The sequence below is a fragment of the Lissotriton helveticus genome, chromosome 5_1 (assembly GCF_964261635.1).
Source record: "Lissotriton helveticus chromosome 5_1, aLisHel1.1, whole genome shotgun sequence".
Lineage (NCBI taxonomy): Eukaryota > Metazoa > Chordata > Amphibia > Caudata > Salamandridae > Lissotriton > Lissotriton helveticus.
In genome coordinates this window covers 1,605,299,985-1,605,319,072 of record NC_136065.1, presented here as the reverse complement: position 1 = coordinate 1,605,319,072, position 19,088 = coordinate 1,605,299,985, and the positions used below count along the sequence as shown (strand labels likewise).

The 19,088-nt window shown below is 42.4% G+C and overlaps 1 protein-coding gene across 4 annotated transcripts in view; it reads left to right on the top strand.

Moving 5' to 3' along the window:
• Positions 1-19,088, top strand: part of LOC144755650 (cytosolic phospholipase A2 gamma-like) — a 553,672-nt gene that overhangs the window by 237,827 nt on the left and 296,757 nt on the right. For all 4 annotated transcript variants that reach the window (XM_078644802.1, XM_078644804.1, XM_078644801.1 and 1 more), the window contains 2 exons: positions 4,711-4,851; positions 7,714-7,767. In XM_078644802.1, coding sequence (XP_078500928.1) covers positions 4,711-4,851; positions 7,714-7,767 — 195 coding nt within the window. The remainder of the gene's footprint in view (positions 1-4,710; positions 4,852-7,713; positions 7,768-19,088) is intronic.

Below are 19,088 nucleotides of genomic sequence, written 5' to 3'. Positions count from 1 at the left end.
GCATGGAGGTCAAATTGGGGAATTATGAAGCAAGGCCTACAAGTAGATGGTCTTTTAATAAACTTAACCTCCTTGACCAACAATGGTGCACAGATATTAATGAAAAGATAGAATTTTTTTTTACACAGAATAGAGGTACAGCCCCATTAAATATAATTTGGGATGCATTTAAAGCCACTCTACGTGGAATAATTACATCTAAAGAAATTCCCAAGCTGAAGGCAAGAAGGGAGGAGAAAACCAAACTCCAAACTGAACTCTCACAGGCAACCCAAGAGCATTATAGGGTCAGATCTACGATCTCTGGTCACAAACTCCATGAGGCGAAGTGCAAGATGAAGGATTTTTATTATGATTTAGGCGAGACAAATAGCAACCTACATGCACAAAAGATATATGAGGAGAGTGAGTATACAGGAAAGCTGCTGGCCTGGCAATCTAAAGAAAAGCAGGTCCGCAATAGAATAGATCAGTTATTAGACCCATCACTAAAATACAAGTTAAGACCACCACTTCTATCGGTGAGCTGTTTTTAAAACACTATGAGGGGATATATCAAGCGACTGAGGGGGCTACACCTGACTCTATAATGGAATTTCTACAGCCACTTGAAATACCTAAAATAGATGCTGAGGGTAAGAACTATCTTACACACGACTTCACACTATTAGAATTAGATGAATTGATAGAGTCCTTCCCCAATGGCAAGGCCAATGGTGAGGATGGCCTTCCCATTGAATTTTTTAAAAAATCTGGGGGAACATTACGTAAAGAACTTCTGAAATTAGTTAATAACTTACTTCAAGGAAGTCCCCCACCGGACTCCTTTCATACAGCGGTGGTGGTCAGTATTTTAAAAAAAGGAAAGGACAAGGAAAATATAAATTCATACCGACCGATTAGCCTTCTAAATACAGATTACAAAATGTTTACAAAACTTTTAGCAAATCGATTAAATAAAATAGTAGGATCTCTGGTAGCCCACCATCAGTGTGGTTTTATTGCAGGCAGGCATCTCCATTCCAACACTACATTTTTATTGGAGGCACTAGATTATTTTAAAACTAATAAGGTGAAGGCTCAAATTTGGTTTTTAGATGCGGAGAAAGCCTTCGATCTAGTGTCTTGGGATTGCCTGTTTGCAATTTTACGTAGTTTTAATTTCCCAAATGTTTTTATCTCTCTTTTACGACAATTGTATATGAATTCTAGGGCACAAATTGTCGTCAATAATACTAATATTGGGTCTTGTAAGGTCACTAGAGGCACGCGACAAGGATACCCTTTGTCGCCAATTTTATTCGCATCATTTATTGAGGCTCTGGCGATCGCCATCAGGAATACTAAAGCTGACACTGCCCCGATATTAGGAATGACAAACATAAAATTATATGCGGATGATATTGCCCTTTACATAGACCCCAAACCCTCAAGTCAACTGAAGATTTTAAACAATTTCTCTGATTTTCAAAAACTAGGGGGTTATAAAATTAATGTAAACAAAACGGAAATTATTCTAGTTAACTGCACTATAGACACTTTAGCTCCAGAATTCAGGCGGACATATAACATGGATCCAAAGAGATATCTTGGAATATTTGTATCGGATAGCCTAGATGACCTTTTTCACTTAATTTTTTACCCTTATTAAAAAAGGTGGGCTCACTTTTCGATCGTTTGAATTTACTTACCCTGTCTCTTATGGGGCGGGCATAGTTAATTCGAATGTCGGTGTTACACCTTTTTAATTTCCTTTTTAGTGCAGCTCCCTGCGCAATCCAGGCCTCTTACTTTAAAAAAGTAGAAGCTTTGATCTCCTCTTTCTTATGGGCAAAAAAATCTCCCAGACTTGCACTGAGCACTTTATATTTATCATCCACACAAGGAGGGCTGTCCCTTCCAAATATTAGAGAATATTATTTTGCGTCTTTTGCACATTATAGTTACATGTTTTTTGATTTAGATTCTCATGAGACAGATGATTTTTCTATGAAAAGGATGTTGTTGGAGAAAAAAATCTATGATCCGGTCAGAACCACGCGAATATCCAAAAAAAGTACGATATAAATCCCTGCAGTGGATTTTTAAGGTGAAAACTCAGTTTTTAAAATGTTATGACTTACCTAATTTAAGTAATAAGACGAATTTAATAAATTTTAGCTTGGGAGATGCTGGCTGTATGGACAAAAATATATTAACTCTCTGGAAAGAGAATGGCTTTGAGAAAATTGAAGACTTCCTGTTGGGTAATAGGTGGAAACTTGGGATGAAATCTATAGCCAGTTAATCCACTCGCACTTTACGCTGAACTGGTCCTTTATCAGGATAAATCCAAAACCTGAAAAACTCAATATAGGAAATTTATTTAATAAAGAAAATATTTCCACTATCCTCAATAACAAAATACAAAAGAAAATGAGTATCTGGATTAAATTGTTAAAAGAAAGTAAAGAACAGGACTTTTACAGCAGGATTACTGAAAGATGGAAAAACAGGGAAGATATTACAATTAATCAACAGGTATGGGATAAAATAAATAAATTTAATAAAACCATTTTTCGAGGAGCAAATTTTAAACGTATGCAATTTTATAATAAATGGTTAATATATAGAACTCCGTCCTTTTTACATAATATTTTCCCCCAAGTAGCCGACAAATGCTTCCGATGTGAAGGAAAATGCACTTGGAAACACATTGTCTGGGAGTGTCCAAAAATCCAGGTATTATGGAAGGAAATAGAAAAATATCTCTCAATTGTCCTTAAAACTAATATTGTATTCGATGACCTAATTCCCCTCTTAGGCTGCTCTCCTATTCACACCCAACATGACGAGTCCCTTTTTATAGCTTCTTTAATAGCTAAATCCCTTATATTACAGTCCTGGAAAACAGATCTCGTTCCATCCTTCCAGGCATGGAAGGCAAAATTACTTTGAATCCAGGGTAGGGAAAGAAAATATGCTTTAAGATCAGGGGCTCTCAAAAAATATGATAAATATTGGATTGTCTTTGATTCTTAAATGTGTCTTGTTACTACTAAACCAGATCCATACTCTCCTGAAAATATTTTAGTCTATTATGATTGTCTCGACTCCGCAGGCTGCACTTTATAACTTAGCTATGAAATATTAACTGAGAAGACGCACATTGTATTTAACTGCTACGTACGGTTTTAATTCTAACAAAATCTTCTGAATATCAGTGACAGTCGATTGATTGTTTGCTCTTACACAACTCTGCACTTTATAATTTAAATGTTAAAATAACAAATTGCATGGATGTTTTTAATATTCTTCTTTCTCGTACTGTATTTTTGGATTTCAACTGTGTCTTGTTTCCTATATTGTATTGTTATATTTGAACTCTCAATAAAAAAATAATAAAAAAAAAATAAAAAATGAACCTGAGGACATCAGCATATATTATAACTTCAATTTCAAATGCGTTCCCGTTTACAAAATATTTTCAAATGTTCAATTTTACCTTTTGCTTTTTACTTATATACACTTTAGTAATCTGTTAACATTATTTCATTTTTCAAGCAGTCATAGCCCCCCTTAGTAGGGTGTGTGGACCCACATTGGTCCCCCGACCACAGGTTAAGAACCACTGCTCTACTCCACTCTATATGACACCCTCTACGTTACTCATCTCTGCGCCACTCCATGACACTCGATGCAACTCCACTCTACACCAGTTGCCAACACTCTGTGCCACCCCATTCAGCGACACACTACTCCAATCAACTCTACTCCACTCTACGCCCTTCCCTCTACAACGCTCTTCTCCCTACACCACTCCATGACACTCCACTTCACTTTACAACACCCCACACCACTCTCCTATGATGCACTAATTTTAAGCCATGCTGCATAACATACACACTGGTGTACAATATGGCTATTACATATTGGCAAAGCCAATAGCTCTTACATTGGTGAGACTTATTGGCGTTGCCAATGATTGCTTCTTTTACCTTCAGGACTTCTTTACTGAGGTTGTGGTTTCTTGCTCTGTCCTTTATTGGCAGCTTTCCCTTTCATGTCCCCCACTCCTCTTACTCTCTGTTCCTTCCTTCCCCAGCTCATCTGTTGCCCCCAAACGTCCCCATTAAGTTCCTACACCCCTCTCAATTTTTTGCTAGCACTCTGACTTCTCTCCTTCTGCCGCAAACTCTCTCTCACTTCCTTTTACTGATTTTTTTGCCACCGACCACACTATTGGAAGACTGCCATTTAGAAACGTTTTTTCACCATTTCAACATGGCCACTCTCCAGTGCACATGTGCTTCCACAGGTGGTGGGCACTAAGGAATGGGATTGTTACATTTTAACCCCTCATCAAAGATGGCCACGTTGCTTGCATTCAAAAAGTCGCCATGTAAAACTATCTGTGGGTGTTGAAGACATTTCCAAAAACTAGAGAAACCCATATTACAGTCATCACACAAATAAATATTTCTTTAGTAGTAAGTGTAATTTGTTGTTGGAAATAAGAGCAAATACTGAGTCTGTAAATTGGTGTTTTCAGAAGTCTTGAACTTTTCTTTTTGAAGCTGTAAAAGTCCATTTATAACAGTGAAACTACTTGTGAAAGGATGGCACACATTCGTACAAATATGAAACGAGTTTATAAATTAACTTACAGTACTTAAAGGTTTGGATGAAACTCTTCAGTTGTACAAACTTTCCTTGTTCCTTTTCCTGCAGGAACCTGGTTCGAGTTTACCCCCCATGATGCTGGATTCCCTGATTTTGGAGCATTTATCAGAACCGAAGTGGTTGGAAGCCAATTTAACAAGGGAGATTTAGCAACAATAAAAGCAGAGCAAACGATCTGCTACCTTCAAGGTACAACATGTTTTGACATGTACTTATTAATGTCTGACATAATTAAAGAAAATAGATATGTTATAAGCTCTCATTTGACGGCATAAGCACAATAGTTTAGATAAATTGGAAACAAATTTAGGAGGGTAACCTGCACGTAAAACGAATGCAATACATCTGGATATGAGCTAATAATATATGTTAAGAATTAGGACCAAGAAAATTATTTTCAGGAGCATGCTTTTGATGTAGACGTTGGCAGTAGAGGGACAGCGAATAAAAAAATGACAGCGATTTTGTGCACTAAGCGCTGCATTCCCTGCATCCAATAGGAGTGTGTTGTAAGCCTTCCTGATGGGGTTTGAATGCCTTTCCACTCAAATAAGTAATTGCACCAGGTACGAACAGCACAGGGAAATGAGGAAACTAAATTAGAGAGGAAGTGGGGATCATGATTGACCTGTCTATGATGAAGAGTAGGACATATCATGGAGTAAAGGCTTGTCAATGAGTACCTGAACAGGAAAGTGAGGACGTGAGACGACTCAAGCACAGACAGGACAGCATAAAACGGACAAAAACAGAGTAAAGACAAAAATCCCTAGTAGAAAACATTGAATACAACTTCTAATAAAAAAAGTCACTTACCTATTGAAAGAGAGAGAAATGGAGAAACTCAAACTAAAGTGCATGCAGGTGTCAGTAGTGCAGAAAATACCAAAGAGAACAAATCAAAAAGAAAAGAGGCACTTTTTAAGAAATAAAACAGGCTAATAGGTATACAATCATGTTAAACATTGTTCTAAAATACATTTTGATTTAAGGTTCCTTATCTGTGAAATGTAATCTAACTTGCAAATTAATTATGCCATTTTAAGTTTAAATTTAGGAAAGCCTTTATTCACATGCCTCTTCAACAGAAAATGTACATGGAGTTAAGGCACTTACTTTAGATCTTTTAAATGTTCTTAACGGAAATAGACCATATGTAAAAGCAGACTGGTAATGTGTGACGTATTAAAAGGAAGAGGGGGAGCAGAAACGTGGGGGTATGAGGTGAAGCAGAGGATGTGTCTGCTGGACCAACATATTCAAGTAACAGAGATGGGCTTCTACCTCTGTAAAACTCTTCAATGTATCATCATGGCCCACTTGACAGAACTCTACTCAATGAAAACGTCTCAAAAAGGATCAGTAGAGTAAGGGATGATGAAATGTATCGAAGAGTCAAAAGCTCAGTAAGTTTTAACTTGAATAAACACTAAGGGCCCGATTTATATCTTGGTGGTAAGCCTATATGGTATGCTTACCACCGAGGTAATGATCTACCCACTTGATTGAGATTAGATGGCGGTTTAATCACAATGGAGACTACTCGGTTTCCACCGTGATTAAACCCCTCTGACGGCCCTGTGAAGTAATAGCCGTCTGAGACAGACGTGTAATTCTGCACACCTGATTAAGAAGTTGTCACTGCCAGGAAACCACTAGATGTAAGGGCCAGTGAAAACTGCTAAATAGTTTTTTTTTATTTTCGAAAAAAGAAAATCCAGTTGAGAAAATCTTGTTTCAGGATTTTCTTTTTGAAAATAAAATAAAGAAAACTGGTGGAGAGCTCCATTAGGTTGACAGAGCCCTGCACCAAAATGCAAAATGCATTGACAGGAACCCCCATGAAGGCGGTTCCTGACTGCTTTATAAATAAATGCCAGCTTCCGGTAATTTATGATTCCGGCAAGTAGTCCCTCCACCAGGGCAATGAAGTAATTTACTTTGTCTTCATTGGGAAACAACATGCGGTCCATCCGAATTTAAATTGGCTGCGAAGTCTTCGATTGCCATGCATATTATCGACACTGATTGGTATGAGATGAATGGAAGACATCCAAGAGATGGTGAAGACGAGTCATCCGTTTCTTTTGATATTCCCCATCTACAGAACTATTTTTGGGTGGATGCAAATTAAACCCATACAGTAATCCAAATCTGAAGCTCAACCACCCCCAGTCCCATCTCTTTTTGAACAGAATGTGGTGTCTTGACTATCAAGATGTACATTTAATATAAATCTGTAAAATATCAATAATCAGCTAAATAACTTCTCGAATTTCGGGAAGTGAAAATATCAAACTCCCTATCGGAGACGATAATTAGAGAGCTGTACTGCAATCCGCAGCCTGAAAAAAGATTAGTTTTTGGTTGTGGTTTAATTTTTCCAGGGAAATTTGAAGGGAGGAAAAAGTAAAACTAGCACTTCAATCAAAGTCTTCTGAAAGAGGTGTCTGGTCTTTCTGCCACTCTGTTATGTTTTACATTCTATGGAAATCTCGCTAATTTTCAGTTATAGCTATGCACATTGGTTCTCCATTGTTCTGTTTGTGGTTTGAAAATATATACTCTTATCTTTTTTTAAGGAAATTGTTAATAGTTCAGATCAAATAGCCGTTCAATATGCTAGGAACTGTGGTGTTCAGACTTGCAGAATATCGCACTCAATATGCGAGTTTACATTTCATCAGAGTAGGAACTACTATTGGGATAACAGTGGACCTGAATAAGTGTCTCTTGCAGTTTGAATCTGCAGATCTATTAAGAAATGTTTTTCACTGATAACTGAGTAACACAATTTTGACATCAGTCATACTCTTGAACGTCAATGCAGAGCCTCAATAAATACTTATGAGGTCCACACCTGGCCACACTTTTGTTTTACCCCCTTACCTCCCAGCTTGTTTATTAGCTGTGCTCACTAAATACATCTTACCAATGTGCGCCAATGTCTAGTTTTCCCACAACACTTGAAGTGCATGGATGTCTTGTATGTTAATTCTGGGAATGTATGACATTTTAATTTGTATATCTGCTTTACTCGATTAATTTTAGGGCTGTGGGGCAGTGCACTGGCCGACAAGCAGAAAACGAAAGCCTACATCAAAGGTAATATTACAAGTTCTAAAAAGCTGCTTTTGTTACCTTGTGAAAATACTCATTGCTGCTGAATCTTTGCCGCTCAGCTGTGGAATAGAATTTGTCTGTATATTTGGTAGGATAATGCTTTACTTTCCACATGCAAAGCATATAGTTCACACACTGCGGTCTCTGGTCTACACACGATCTGAAAATTGATATGGAACGGCAGCACAGAGCAGCACTCCGAACCCAGACATAGTGGCTCTCTCATCAAAGGTTCTTTGAAGGTATAGTCTTTGCCATTTAAGTGGAGGTAAGAGTAGGAAAACTATGAAAACCTCAACTTGTCGACTACTACATTGGGGTCCTCTCTTGATTATGTTGTTTTCTCTTCTTGTCTCTTCCTTCTGAACATCAGTAAAGCAATCTGATACCCTTGTGCTAAATAAAACTCCATAAATAAAATAAATGGTGAGCAGTCCAGAGTATGTTGTGTGGCCCAGCATAATACAGAGCCAGGCCAATCATGCCAAAAATCTAATCATGGGTGGATACTTACTGGCAGAGCCTTAAATCAGCTACAACATATGGACTCTTGTTTGCCACGGATCACCTCTCATAATTTGTAATACCTAATCTCTCATTTTCTTTTTATTTCAGTAAGATATTGATGTTCCTTTCCCATAGCTAAAGCCTTGTTTGGTTTTGGACCACATCCTCTGGATTCTATAAAAATGGGGTATTTCAGATTTACAGTATCTAACCAGAATACTCTTTCCAGTAAACAGTTCTACACATTATTTCGCTTGGCCTATCCCTCCACGCTAAGACCTGCTCATCACTTCTGCCCTCTACTGATTTCTGATATTCGCTAGATTTTGTTTAATGTGCTCACTCTAAATGCAATGAAGGGGTAAGTGCATTACCTCAAGTGTAAATGCATCCCTGCATTTGGGCACACAATAATGGTTCGTTTGTCAAGAGACATTCAATTCCAACGGATAATTGGATGAGTTCAAGAAATCCACAGTTTATTCATCATATAATTCAAACTGATATGTTCTCAGTGATTCGGTAATCATATTAATTTTCCACTTTCAATGGTGACATTCAAGTTAAATGTACGAGCTCCGATGCATTTCGAGCCCATTGGCTCTTTGTCAAGGAGCACTGTAAAGAAAAAGCAAAATAACGTACTCATCGGTGTGTCCTAGATTACATCATGTCTTTAAATTACATCAAATTATAAACAAACATTGGAGTTTCATGCGTCCCGGGGTGTGCTGTGTCATGCTTGGGACCTCCTAGGTGCAGAAGTGTTAAATATGTGTAACAGCTAAGTCTGAAAAAACGAGGTGCACATAGTAGTTTGTCGTCAGGCATTAAGACGAGTGGAGGAGCATTGGTCACAAACAGAGGAATAAGTCCAAAGAAAAACCAGGTGTGTGGAAGATTACGATAGCATGCTCATGCGAAGGGTCATGGTCCGTGTGCAGTTCAAGACTCACGGTTAACGGTCGCGGTACATTCCTCCGATCAGGTGATCTGGAATGACAAGTGAAAGCACGGATGTTAGAGAAACGTGGTGCCGACGTAGGTGTAATTAATTCGAGGGAAGTGAAGGGAAGACTTACTGGGTGGATTAGAAGTGGTCGTGAGGAAGGCTGACGACGTTGCAGAGTCCGCAAAGGTTCCGTGTGGATCACTCGCGGGAAGGTTCGAAGTGCTCAGGTAACTCGGGTGGGTAGTGATAGAAATCGAAAGCGGACTAAGTGGTTGGTGCCCGACGGGCCGCCATCTTAGAGTGGTGAAGTTACATGTTAAGGATGTGCACAAAGTATATGCGGTGACAAATGGATAGGTCTAGGAGGTTGACAAACACATTGTGATAACAAGATGCATGTATAAACAGTGGCTTATGAAGGTGCAAGCGTTGGCAAACAGATCATTGTAGCAAAATGCGAATCAAGTACCCCAAGGGTACTATAGGTAACAGCTTAGTTCCAACCGGTCATTGAGGCCATGGGGCCTCATGGCTTGTAGTCTATAAATCCAAGAAGTTTCTCTCTGGAGCAGAGTTTTATTAATGTCCATTCCTTCTTTTTTAAATACCATCTCAAGGACAATGAATTTCAGCTGTGCAATGTTGTGGTTTGCCTTGCTGAAATGGACAGCAATGTTGGATTTAGGGTTTTTGGTCCTAATGTTTGACTTTTGTTCATTGATGCGGGTTTTTATTTTTCTGGTTGTTTTGCCCACATAAATCATGCCGCACGGGCATTTCAATAGGTAGATCAGGTTGCTTGAATCGCATGTTGCGTTAACTCTCAGTTTGATATCAAATCCCCTCATGGGGTGGGTGATGGTATTCCCTTTTATAATGTTATTGCAATTGTTGCAATGATGGCACGGACGTGTGCCGGTGTAAATGCATTGTTGTTCTATTTTGTTGGACAAGGTCTCTTTGATGTTCTTTGCCCGGGTGTATGCGAAGATCGGTGTTTCTTTGAAGAGATCGCCAAAATCTGGTTCTGAGGATAGGATGCGCCAATGTTTTATGATGATGCTTCTGTACATGTGGCTGGAAGTCGAGTATTTGCTAACAAGTACTGTTCTCTTGTTATCCTTCTTGATTGTCCCTTGTAGGGCTTGTGATCTTGAGATGGTGGATACATGGGTTATGGCTTCATCGATGGTGGCTTTCGGGTATCCACGCTTCAAAAATCTTTTGGCCATGGTTTCCATCTGCTGTGTGCTGATGTTGGGATCCGAAACGATGCGTTTGACCCTTAGTAATTGGCTGAAGTGGAGGTGTTTTTTCAGGGAGTTTTGGTGAAAGCTAGCAAAATGTAGTGTATTGTTACGATCTGTGTTTTTTCGGTATAGGTCGGTTTGTAAGCCTTGGGATGTTGATCTTATAAGCACATCAAGGAAGGTTATTTCCTCGCTGTTGATATTCCAGGTGAGTTCGATTCGATTGTCATAAGAGTTCAGTGTCATGAGAGCGGTTTCCAAACTTTCCCGTGTGTCTTTCCACACGAAAAATAGGTCATCTATGTACCGAGCATAGAATTTCAGATTGTCAGTCCAATTGCTGTCAGAGTAGATATAGTTAGATTCAAAGTCGCCCATGTAAATATTAGCATAGGAAGGTGCTGCACAATTTCCCATGGCCATTCCGGCCCCTGTAGATCCCATTTCTGTTCATGTGAGAAGTAGCTGTTGTAGAGGGTGAACATCATTAACTCCAAGATGAAAGTTTGAAGTGGTTCCGCTATGTTGCTGTTGAGTAGGGCTTTTTCTACTGCCTCAATGCCACCCCCATGGGGAATTGAGGTGTAAAGACTTTTGACATGGGCTGTACATAAAATGATTTGTTCATTTTCATGGACGGATATTGGAGACATTTTGATGAGAAAGTCAGTGGTGTCCTTGATATGACTTCTTAAGTTGGTCACAAGTGGTTGGAGATATCGATCAATAAATTTTCCAGTGGGTTCGTGTATTGATCCTCTTGTGGACACAATTGGGCGGAAAGGTGGGTCTCTCAAGTTTTTGTGAATCTTTGGTAGCATAGTTATGGTGGGGCTCCTGGGATGTTCTACAATGAGGAATTTTTTTGTTCTCTCATCTATGATCTCCTCATCGCAGGCTTTTGAAATCAATAACATCAGGTTAGTTTTAAATTCCATTGTGGGGTTCCCACTTAACAACATATATGTGTCTGGATCCTGAATATGTTCCATGATTCTTTGGTTGTAAAGACTTGTGTTCAAGATGACTAGAGCCCCTCCTTTATCGGCTTTCAGGCATTTTATTGAGGTGTTATTTGCGATCTTCTTTAAGGTGTCCTTATCTTTGATGGTTAGGTTTTGTTTACGTTTCTTGCGGAAATTTATTTTAGAGATGTCTTGTTTGACCAACGTCTCGAAGGTGTCGATGCTCTTGTGGCTACATGGAGGCATATACGTGCTGGGTGGTCTTAGACCTAATAGCAAGTCTGGTTTGATGTCCGTTGAGGGTTCCACTACTTTTTCAAAAAAGTATTTTAAACGGAGTTTACGGGTTAACTTAAATGTACTCACATCAAGTTCAAGTAGATTGGTATCATTGGTGGGAATGAATGACATGCCCTTATGGAGAACGTTGATCTCATGTTCCTTAAGTGCAGTGTCAGAGATGTTATTAACTAACGATTCTTCCTCGTTTTCGCTTTGACCTTTGTGGATTGTTGATTGTCTGTTTCTTTTTCCTGACTTTTTGCCCCGCCTGGGTCGTCGGTTGTGTTTGGGCCTGATTCTAAAAAAGGCCTCGGAATGCCCCAGACTGTTTCAGACGTGAGGATGATCCTTCAAAACTAGACTACACAAAGAATGATGTCGCCTTCTAATGATCATGAACCCGACACTGGCCTGAAAAAACAGTTTTGAGACCTTTTTCCTGTGTCTTCACTCAGCCTAATCCTTTTAATGTTATTATTACCCATATGGTGGCCCTTCTACAGTTATGTGGCTGCAAGAAATTGGGTTATAGTTGGGGGGGTTGAACCCCCCATTTAGGCAACAACCACAATCCTAGTCAGGGAGAACAACAGAAGTCAATAAATTATCCTGTGCTTAACCCGCTGGTACATTGGCACAAAAGCAGTCAGGCTCTACTTCGAGGCAATTTGCACAAGTTTTTATGCAGCACACAAACAGTAATAAAGTAAAAACACAACACAGGTAAAATCCCAAACCAATTTGTAAAAAAAAGCAAATATTTGAATAAATATCACCAAAAACCAAAACAAATTGAATCCAATCCTTAGAACTGGAGTTATGAATTTCTAAAACTTTTAGGAAAATCTGGCACCTAAAAGATCAAAGTGCCAACCACATAAACCTGGTTGTGTGAGACCAATACAAAGTCAAAAGTTAAGGTCGACCATGATCGAGCGCAGGTTGAATACTCAAGGTGGGTTGGGTCCATCTTGGAAGAAAAGTCCAGGAGAAGGTAGAGTTCAGCATGGTAAAGCAGTATGCTCTGTCGGAGCAGTCATCATCAATGAGTAGCACTGGAAGAAATATTGGTCTATTAGTCGATGACGTCAGGAAAAAGCTTTGAATGAGAAAGGCCATGTTTCCAGGTAAAGGAGGCCGTCATCGACTGTGGGGAGCCTGTTGTCATCAAGCCCATTGAACATTTTTACTTTCAGACCTAAACTTTGTGGAAGCTGAAAACCTCCAGTGGGATGAATCTGCAAGCTGGACCTGTAGAGGGCTCCATTAGGCTTCACAATATCTCCTAAGTAATTATGATGACTCACATCCAATGCATTTTTACCTGCTACGTTCATGAAGGGTTCGTTAACGGCCAGCTCGTCTGACAAAGAATTTTGCATGTTTTATGAATGCTGTAGTGGTTGACCATACTGTTGGTTACAGCATTGTTACATTGGTGTATTCACACTCTAGCAGATTTAGAGTACATTTCCATACATACCTTACGCCTGACATAGGGTTTTGTTGCCCCAAATGCATTGAGTGAACGTCATCATGGTTACTTCGTATGAATTGTGAATTTCGACATGTTACTGAAATAAGCCTGGATGGGCATTTCACATGGATTTGAAAATTGTATTCACGTTGCCGTTCTATCAATTTTGAAACCATTTAAGACAGAAGAATACAAAACTGAATACTAAGGGTTACTTGGATTAAATTGGACTCATTTTTTTTTTGTATTGGCCTACACCTGAAGGTTGTGCGTCTTGGGCCTGGTGCACTGATGTGCACCAGGTAGTTAAGAAAAGGATTATTTTGCTGGGTCGAATTGGCATTTTCAAATGAATTCATCAGGCCCAGTAGTAGTGTTGCTCAGTATCAAATCCCTTAAACAAAACAGAAGGCAAGAGGCTTTTGGCAAAACAGGACCAGTTTGTTTAATTAAACGTTTTGGCAGGGAGAACAATTACAGGCACAGTGTTGTAGGACTGCCTAAGTTTACATTCAGTTGCATCTTTCTTAACCCCTTCGACGCTCATGACGAGCCCAGCTCGTCATGGAGTTTCCATTGACTTCAATGGAAATTACATTGAAGAGCCAGAGGTGGCCTTAGCATCCAAGTGGTTAAATACAATTTTAAGCAGGTTGTAAAGTTCTTTGGTGAACCATATATGACGAGGAATGTTGGTTGCTGCCTTTGGAGTCATAAATTAATTGTATAATGGTTACCACTTGTGAGTATCGAACTTGTGTGGACACAGTGTAGCCAGATGATGAACGCGCCCAGATGTCCAGCATGGGGAACGCGTGATCACTATGTGCGCTAGACCATGATTGGTATGTGTTCCTAACTTTTGTTGCATCTGACTTTATGGTGTTTTTTAGAATGCACGTACCCCTTCATGCCATAAGTGCTTTATTGGGGCAATCTCATTTGACCCTTTGTCATGTTGCAGCGCCTCTCTGTGGGATGGATCACATTTTTATGGTCTGTGTTTGCCTGCCAGCTACACATCCTCCTACCTGTGACCCATCTATTGACAAAGCCAGGCCTCAGTCTGAAGACCTGTTTGACTATATATTTGCAAGTCGAGGTTTATGTGCAGCTCACCAGGGGTAAATCTATTAAAAAGGACGTGTTATCCTTTTTGTTGACAAATACATCCAATTCCATATTATAAGTAGCATTTAAAGTACATACTCTTGGGACATGTAGTACCAATGTAGGGACATTTAAGTAAACTAAACATGCCAATCAGGTATAGGCCAATTTCTCCATATTTTATGAAGAGAGCACTAGCACATTAGCGCTAGTTAGCAGTGGTAAAGAGGCCTAATGCCAACAAAAACGTATCCAGAAAACCGGAGAGGTGAAGGCAAAATGTTGAGGGAAGGTCACATCACTGATGTCAGGTCTAAAATGCTCCCCCTATGGCTGAAAGTAGGGAGAACTACTCACCCTCATGAGAGATCTGAACACTAAGGCAGAAGAACCTAGAAAAACCATCAGCATTGGAGTGGTCAGCCACAGGACAGTGTCTACCCTGTAAAGTTAATTCCTGTAGGGAGATGGACCACCTCAACAGTTTGAAGTTCTCACCCCTCATCTGCATTATCCATCTGAGGGGTCTGTGGTCTATTTGTCCCCAGATGTTAGTCCCAAAGGAGTATCATCACAACTTCTTCAGTGACCAGACCACAGCAAAAGCTTCCTACTCAATTGCACTGCCCTGTGTTCCCTGGGAAGTAGCATCCTCTTAATAAAGGTTGCTGGTTAGTCTAGATCCTCTTCAGTTACACTTTTTGAAGGAGTCAGGACATTGAGTACTTGTTCGGTTGACATGGCCTCCTTAAGGGTATCAAAGGCTTTTCTACAGACCTCCATCCAGACTACCTTCTTGGGATGCTTCTTAGAAGTCAGCTTAGTTTAGGGAACAATAATGGTGCATAGTCCTTGACAATCCTCCTGTAATATCCAGTGAGGCCTAGGAAGGCCCTCATCTCAGTCTGATTCCTGAGGGGTTCCCAACCCATGCTAGGCTGAACCTTCACTTGGAGGGGCTGTGCCTTGCCCCTGTCTACTTGGTGACCCAGGTAGACCAAAGATCCCTGTCCTATTTGGCACTTGCTGTCCTTGATAGTCCTGCCTGACTGCTGCAGGATCTGAAATACTTCATGTAGATGGTCCTCCCAACTGTAGCTGAAGACTACCATCCAGGTATGTGGCACTAAGCCTCTATCCAAGTCAGAAACTTGCTAAACCAACTTCTGGAAGGTAGAAGCGACATTCTTTAACCCAAAGGATTTTACCTCAAATTGGATGTGGCCCTCTGGGGTTAATTTACATCTCTTCTTATCCCGCTTTGTTAAAGCAATCTGCCTGTACCCAGATGTTAAATCAAAAGTACTTGGAAACTATGCAGCTCCCAACATATTTAATTTCAATTGGAAATTCCTAGTGACCGCCTAGTAGGAGCCTCCCGATGAGCTCCCGGTTTGGGGGATCACCAACTTGGTAGATATCCCTGTAAAAAATGTCTCACCGGCCTCTTCCCCCACCTGCCCTAAGACCGGACTGCACAGCCATACTGAAGAAAACGGAGAAAGTTGAATCTGACGTCCATTCTACCCGCTGGATCGGCGGCCGCTCCTGGTCCGGCCTGTGCATATGCTGCCCAGGGTCCGGTGCTGCTCGGCTGTTCTCCTGCTACATTGCTGTTCTGCCACGGGGGTGGGTTATACACTGCTGCGAGCCCTTGGTTCTGGGCCTGTTGGCTCCTCCAGTCCCGTGGCCCCCGTGCCTGCCTGCCTCCAGGGGATTGGGATCGCCGGATGCCGGTTGATGACCCTGTGTATGGGCACCATTTGCGGAGTCTCTCCCAATGACCAGAGGAGTCAGTGAGGCACCCCTGCCTGCCACGTCGTACCGTGTCCCTGAGGACCTGACTGAAGCCCGGCTGCCAGCACCTGGATGGTGGGTCCTCCTCCTCTGCCCCTGGAGGTCCGACGTCTCGCCTGATACCAGCAAGGCGGATGTCGATGGCAACGCCATTTGGATTCGGCGCCTTCTTGCAGTCTCCGGCGCTGCTGCCTCTCTGACCTGCCTGGGACCCGGCAGCGGCTATCAGCACCACCTGATCTCCAGCACTGGTCTTCGCAGCCTCTACCGCTGCTGCGCCTTGGTCCTGCCTGGAGTCCGGCTGCCAGATGGCTGATTGACTCCTCTGGTTCCGTGGATCCTGTGCCTGCCTGCCTTTAAGGGATTGGGCTTGCCTGAGGCCAGTTGATAACCCTGTGTGTGGGTGCCATTTAAGTAGTCTCTCCCGATGACCAGAGGAGTCGGCGGGTCATCCCTGCCTGCCGCCTTCGCTCCGTGTCCCTGAGGACCTGACAGGAGCCCGGCAGCCAGCACCTGGATGGTGGTTCCTCCTCCTCTGCCCCCCGGAGGTCTGACACTTCGCCTGATACCTTTTATGCGGCTGTGGATGCCAATGCCATTTGGTGTCGGCGCCATTTTGCCCCTCTCACCTGCCCGGGGCCTGACAGTTGCTTCAGGCGCCACCTGATCTTGGGCGCTGGTTTTTGCAGCCCCTACTGCTGCTGCGCCTCGGCCCTGCCCAGAGTTCGACTTTCTGATGTTGGCTCATCCAAGCCGGTGCCTGCCTGCTTTCAGAAGATCAAGTCCCTCGGGTGCCAGTGGGTGGCCCGGAGCCTGCCTGCATTTGGAGGATCAAGGCCCCCAGGTGCCCGTGGGTGACCCCAGACGCCAGCACCGCTTGCTGCGACCCTCCCCTTGGCCATCGTCTTCGGCTGCGGGTCCTGCCCTGCGGCTTAGCGTCCTGCGCCACCTGGGACCTGCCTGGAGACATTGGTCTGCAGCCCAGCAGCAGGAGCGGTGCCTGTTAATCCTCCCTCCGCCTCCGAGGGATCAACGCTTGCCTGGGGCTAGCAGGGGGGCTGTGTTTTCAGCTCATATTAAATCGTATTGAAATTAACCGTAAATACTCCACATAATGCACATGAGTAGGAAAGGCCATTGATCTGATGTTTCTCGCTTGTCACCTAGGAGACACATTCCCCCATTTTGACCTTTAACTTTTACTGTGCCTATCCTATCTAGGTTGCGTGATTAGGCTCAGAAACATTTCTGGAAAAACTTATTTTGGATATAATTGCCTAGTCCCTAATGTTGAGTGATGGGCTGGTCATTCTTTAGCTTCTCACTCACACTGCTGTTTCAGTCTTGATGAGGACCCTTTGACTCTTGGGGTCGAAACTCCGTCAGACCTTTGATCTGAATGTTTCTCTCTTGTCACTTAGGAGGCACGTTCCCCCATTTTGACCTTTGACTTTTACTGTGCCTATCCTGTCTAGGTTGCGTGATTAGGCTCAGAAACATTTCTGGAAAAACTTATTTTGGATATAATTGCCTAGTCCCTAATGTTGAGTGATGGGCTGGTCATTCTTTAGCTTCTCACTCGCACTACTATTTCAGTCTTGATGAGGACCCTTTGACTCCTGGGTTCAAAACTCCATCGGACCTTTACCGGCTTTCAGGAGCAGATGGATATGCATACGTTTTCCATTTATATTTACAGAGCATTTGTTTAAGCTGTAGACGGATTGCTATCTCTCTCTCCCAACAGCGGAGCCTCCGTAACGGTGATCACCTCCCCTAAGACACCCTTCTCTAACGCATTTGATCAGCTCCCTATCTCTTGGAACACACTGCTCGGTAGCGGACTTCCTGTTTAGGGCCCTGAGCGTTCTCCTCACTGCCGGAGCCTGGCACCTCTGCGGACCTTGCAGGCGGTCCCCCTGAGTAGGGATCAACGATGCTGCTACCACTCCTGCAACCTCCTTCAGCTCCTTCCTGGCCCCAAGCTTCCCCACTCTTGCCAACATGGCAGGGCTCTGCCTGACCACTTCTCGTGACAATTCCTACACTATGGCCTATCCTCCTAATCTCTCCAAAACCGCCACTAAATCCTTTAAACACTCCATCTTGAAAAATCCTCCCGAGACCCTGATCTCTGACCTATGGTTCAGCACAGACAAGGCACTGTCATCAATGACCTCATCTTCCACTCCAGAAAAACCTTGCTATGGGGCAAAGCCATCTCAAACCTACTTAACATACATGATATCCTGTACCGCACTAAGCTCATAATTGCACCATCCTAAAACCTGCGAGTCGACCGCACCATCACCTTATACAAAAACAGCATCGTCCTGATCCAAGCTCCACCCAAAGACCTTAATAAAATTGCGGACTTCTTCCTCCAAAAATATGTGCACAATCCTCATTCGTCTACACTCCCCTCGCGCCATCTCTTCACCTCTCTGCCAAGGGTGCCTAGCCATTCACAAACCACCCCTCCAAGGGCCGATGACTCAGGTCAGCCTAGCCCCACTACTATGCCTCCAGCGCATGTCAACAGGTTTGTGCCACACCACTGACCTCTGGCCTGCAAGCTCTTCCCACCTACCTACCTATTGAATCTCCTCTCAGGACTCACGACACTGGTAGAACAAGCACTTCTTCTACGCTTCCAGCCCATGCCAACAGAATCGTCTCTAAACTTTTGACCCACCTGGGTGCTGAATCTCCTCTAAGTGCTCACGTCACTGGTCGACCATGCCCTTCTTTCATGCTACCTAAGTATGGGCCAAAAATACGTTACGCTCGCAGATTTTCGGCAATTTCGCGATCAGCGAATCTCGCGAAATTGAAAAAAATTCGCAAATTCGCAAGCGGGTGGATTTTTCTTTTTTTTTTTTGGGCCAGTTCACTCAAGGGACCCCTGCGCCCTTCAGCGCGATGGCATAGCAACACACATGGTCACTAGAGACAACTCTTCT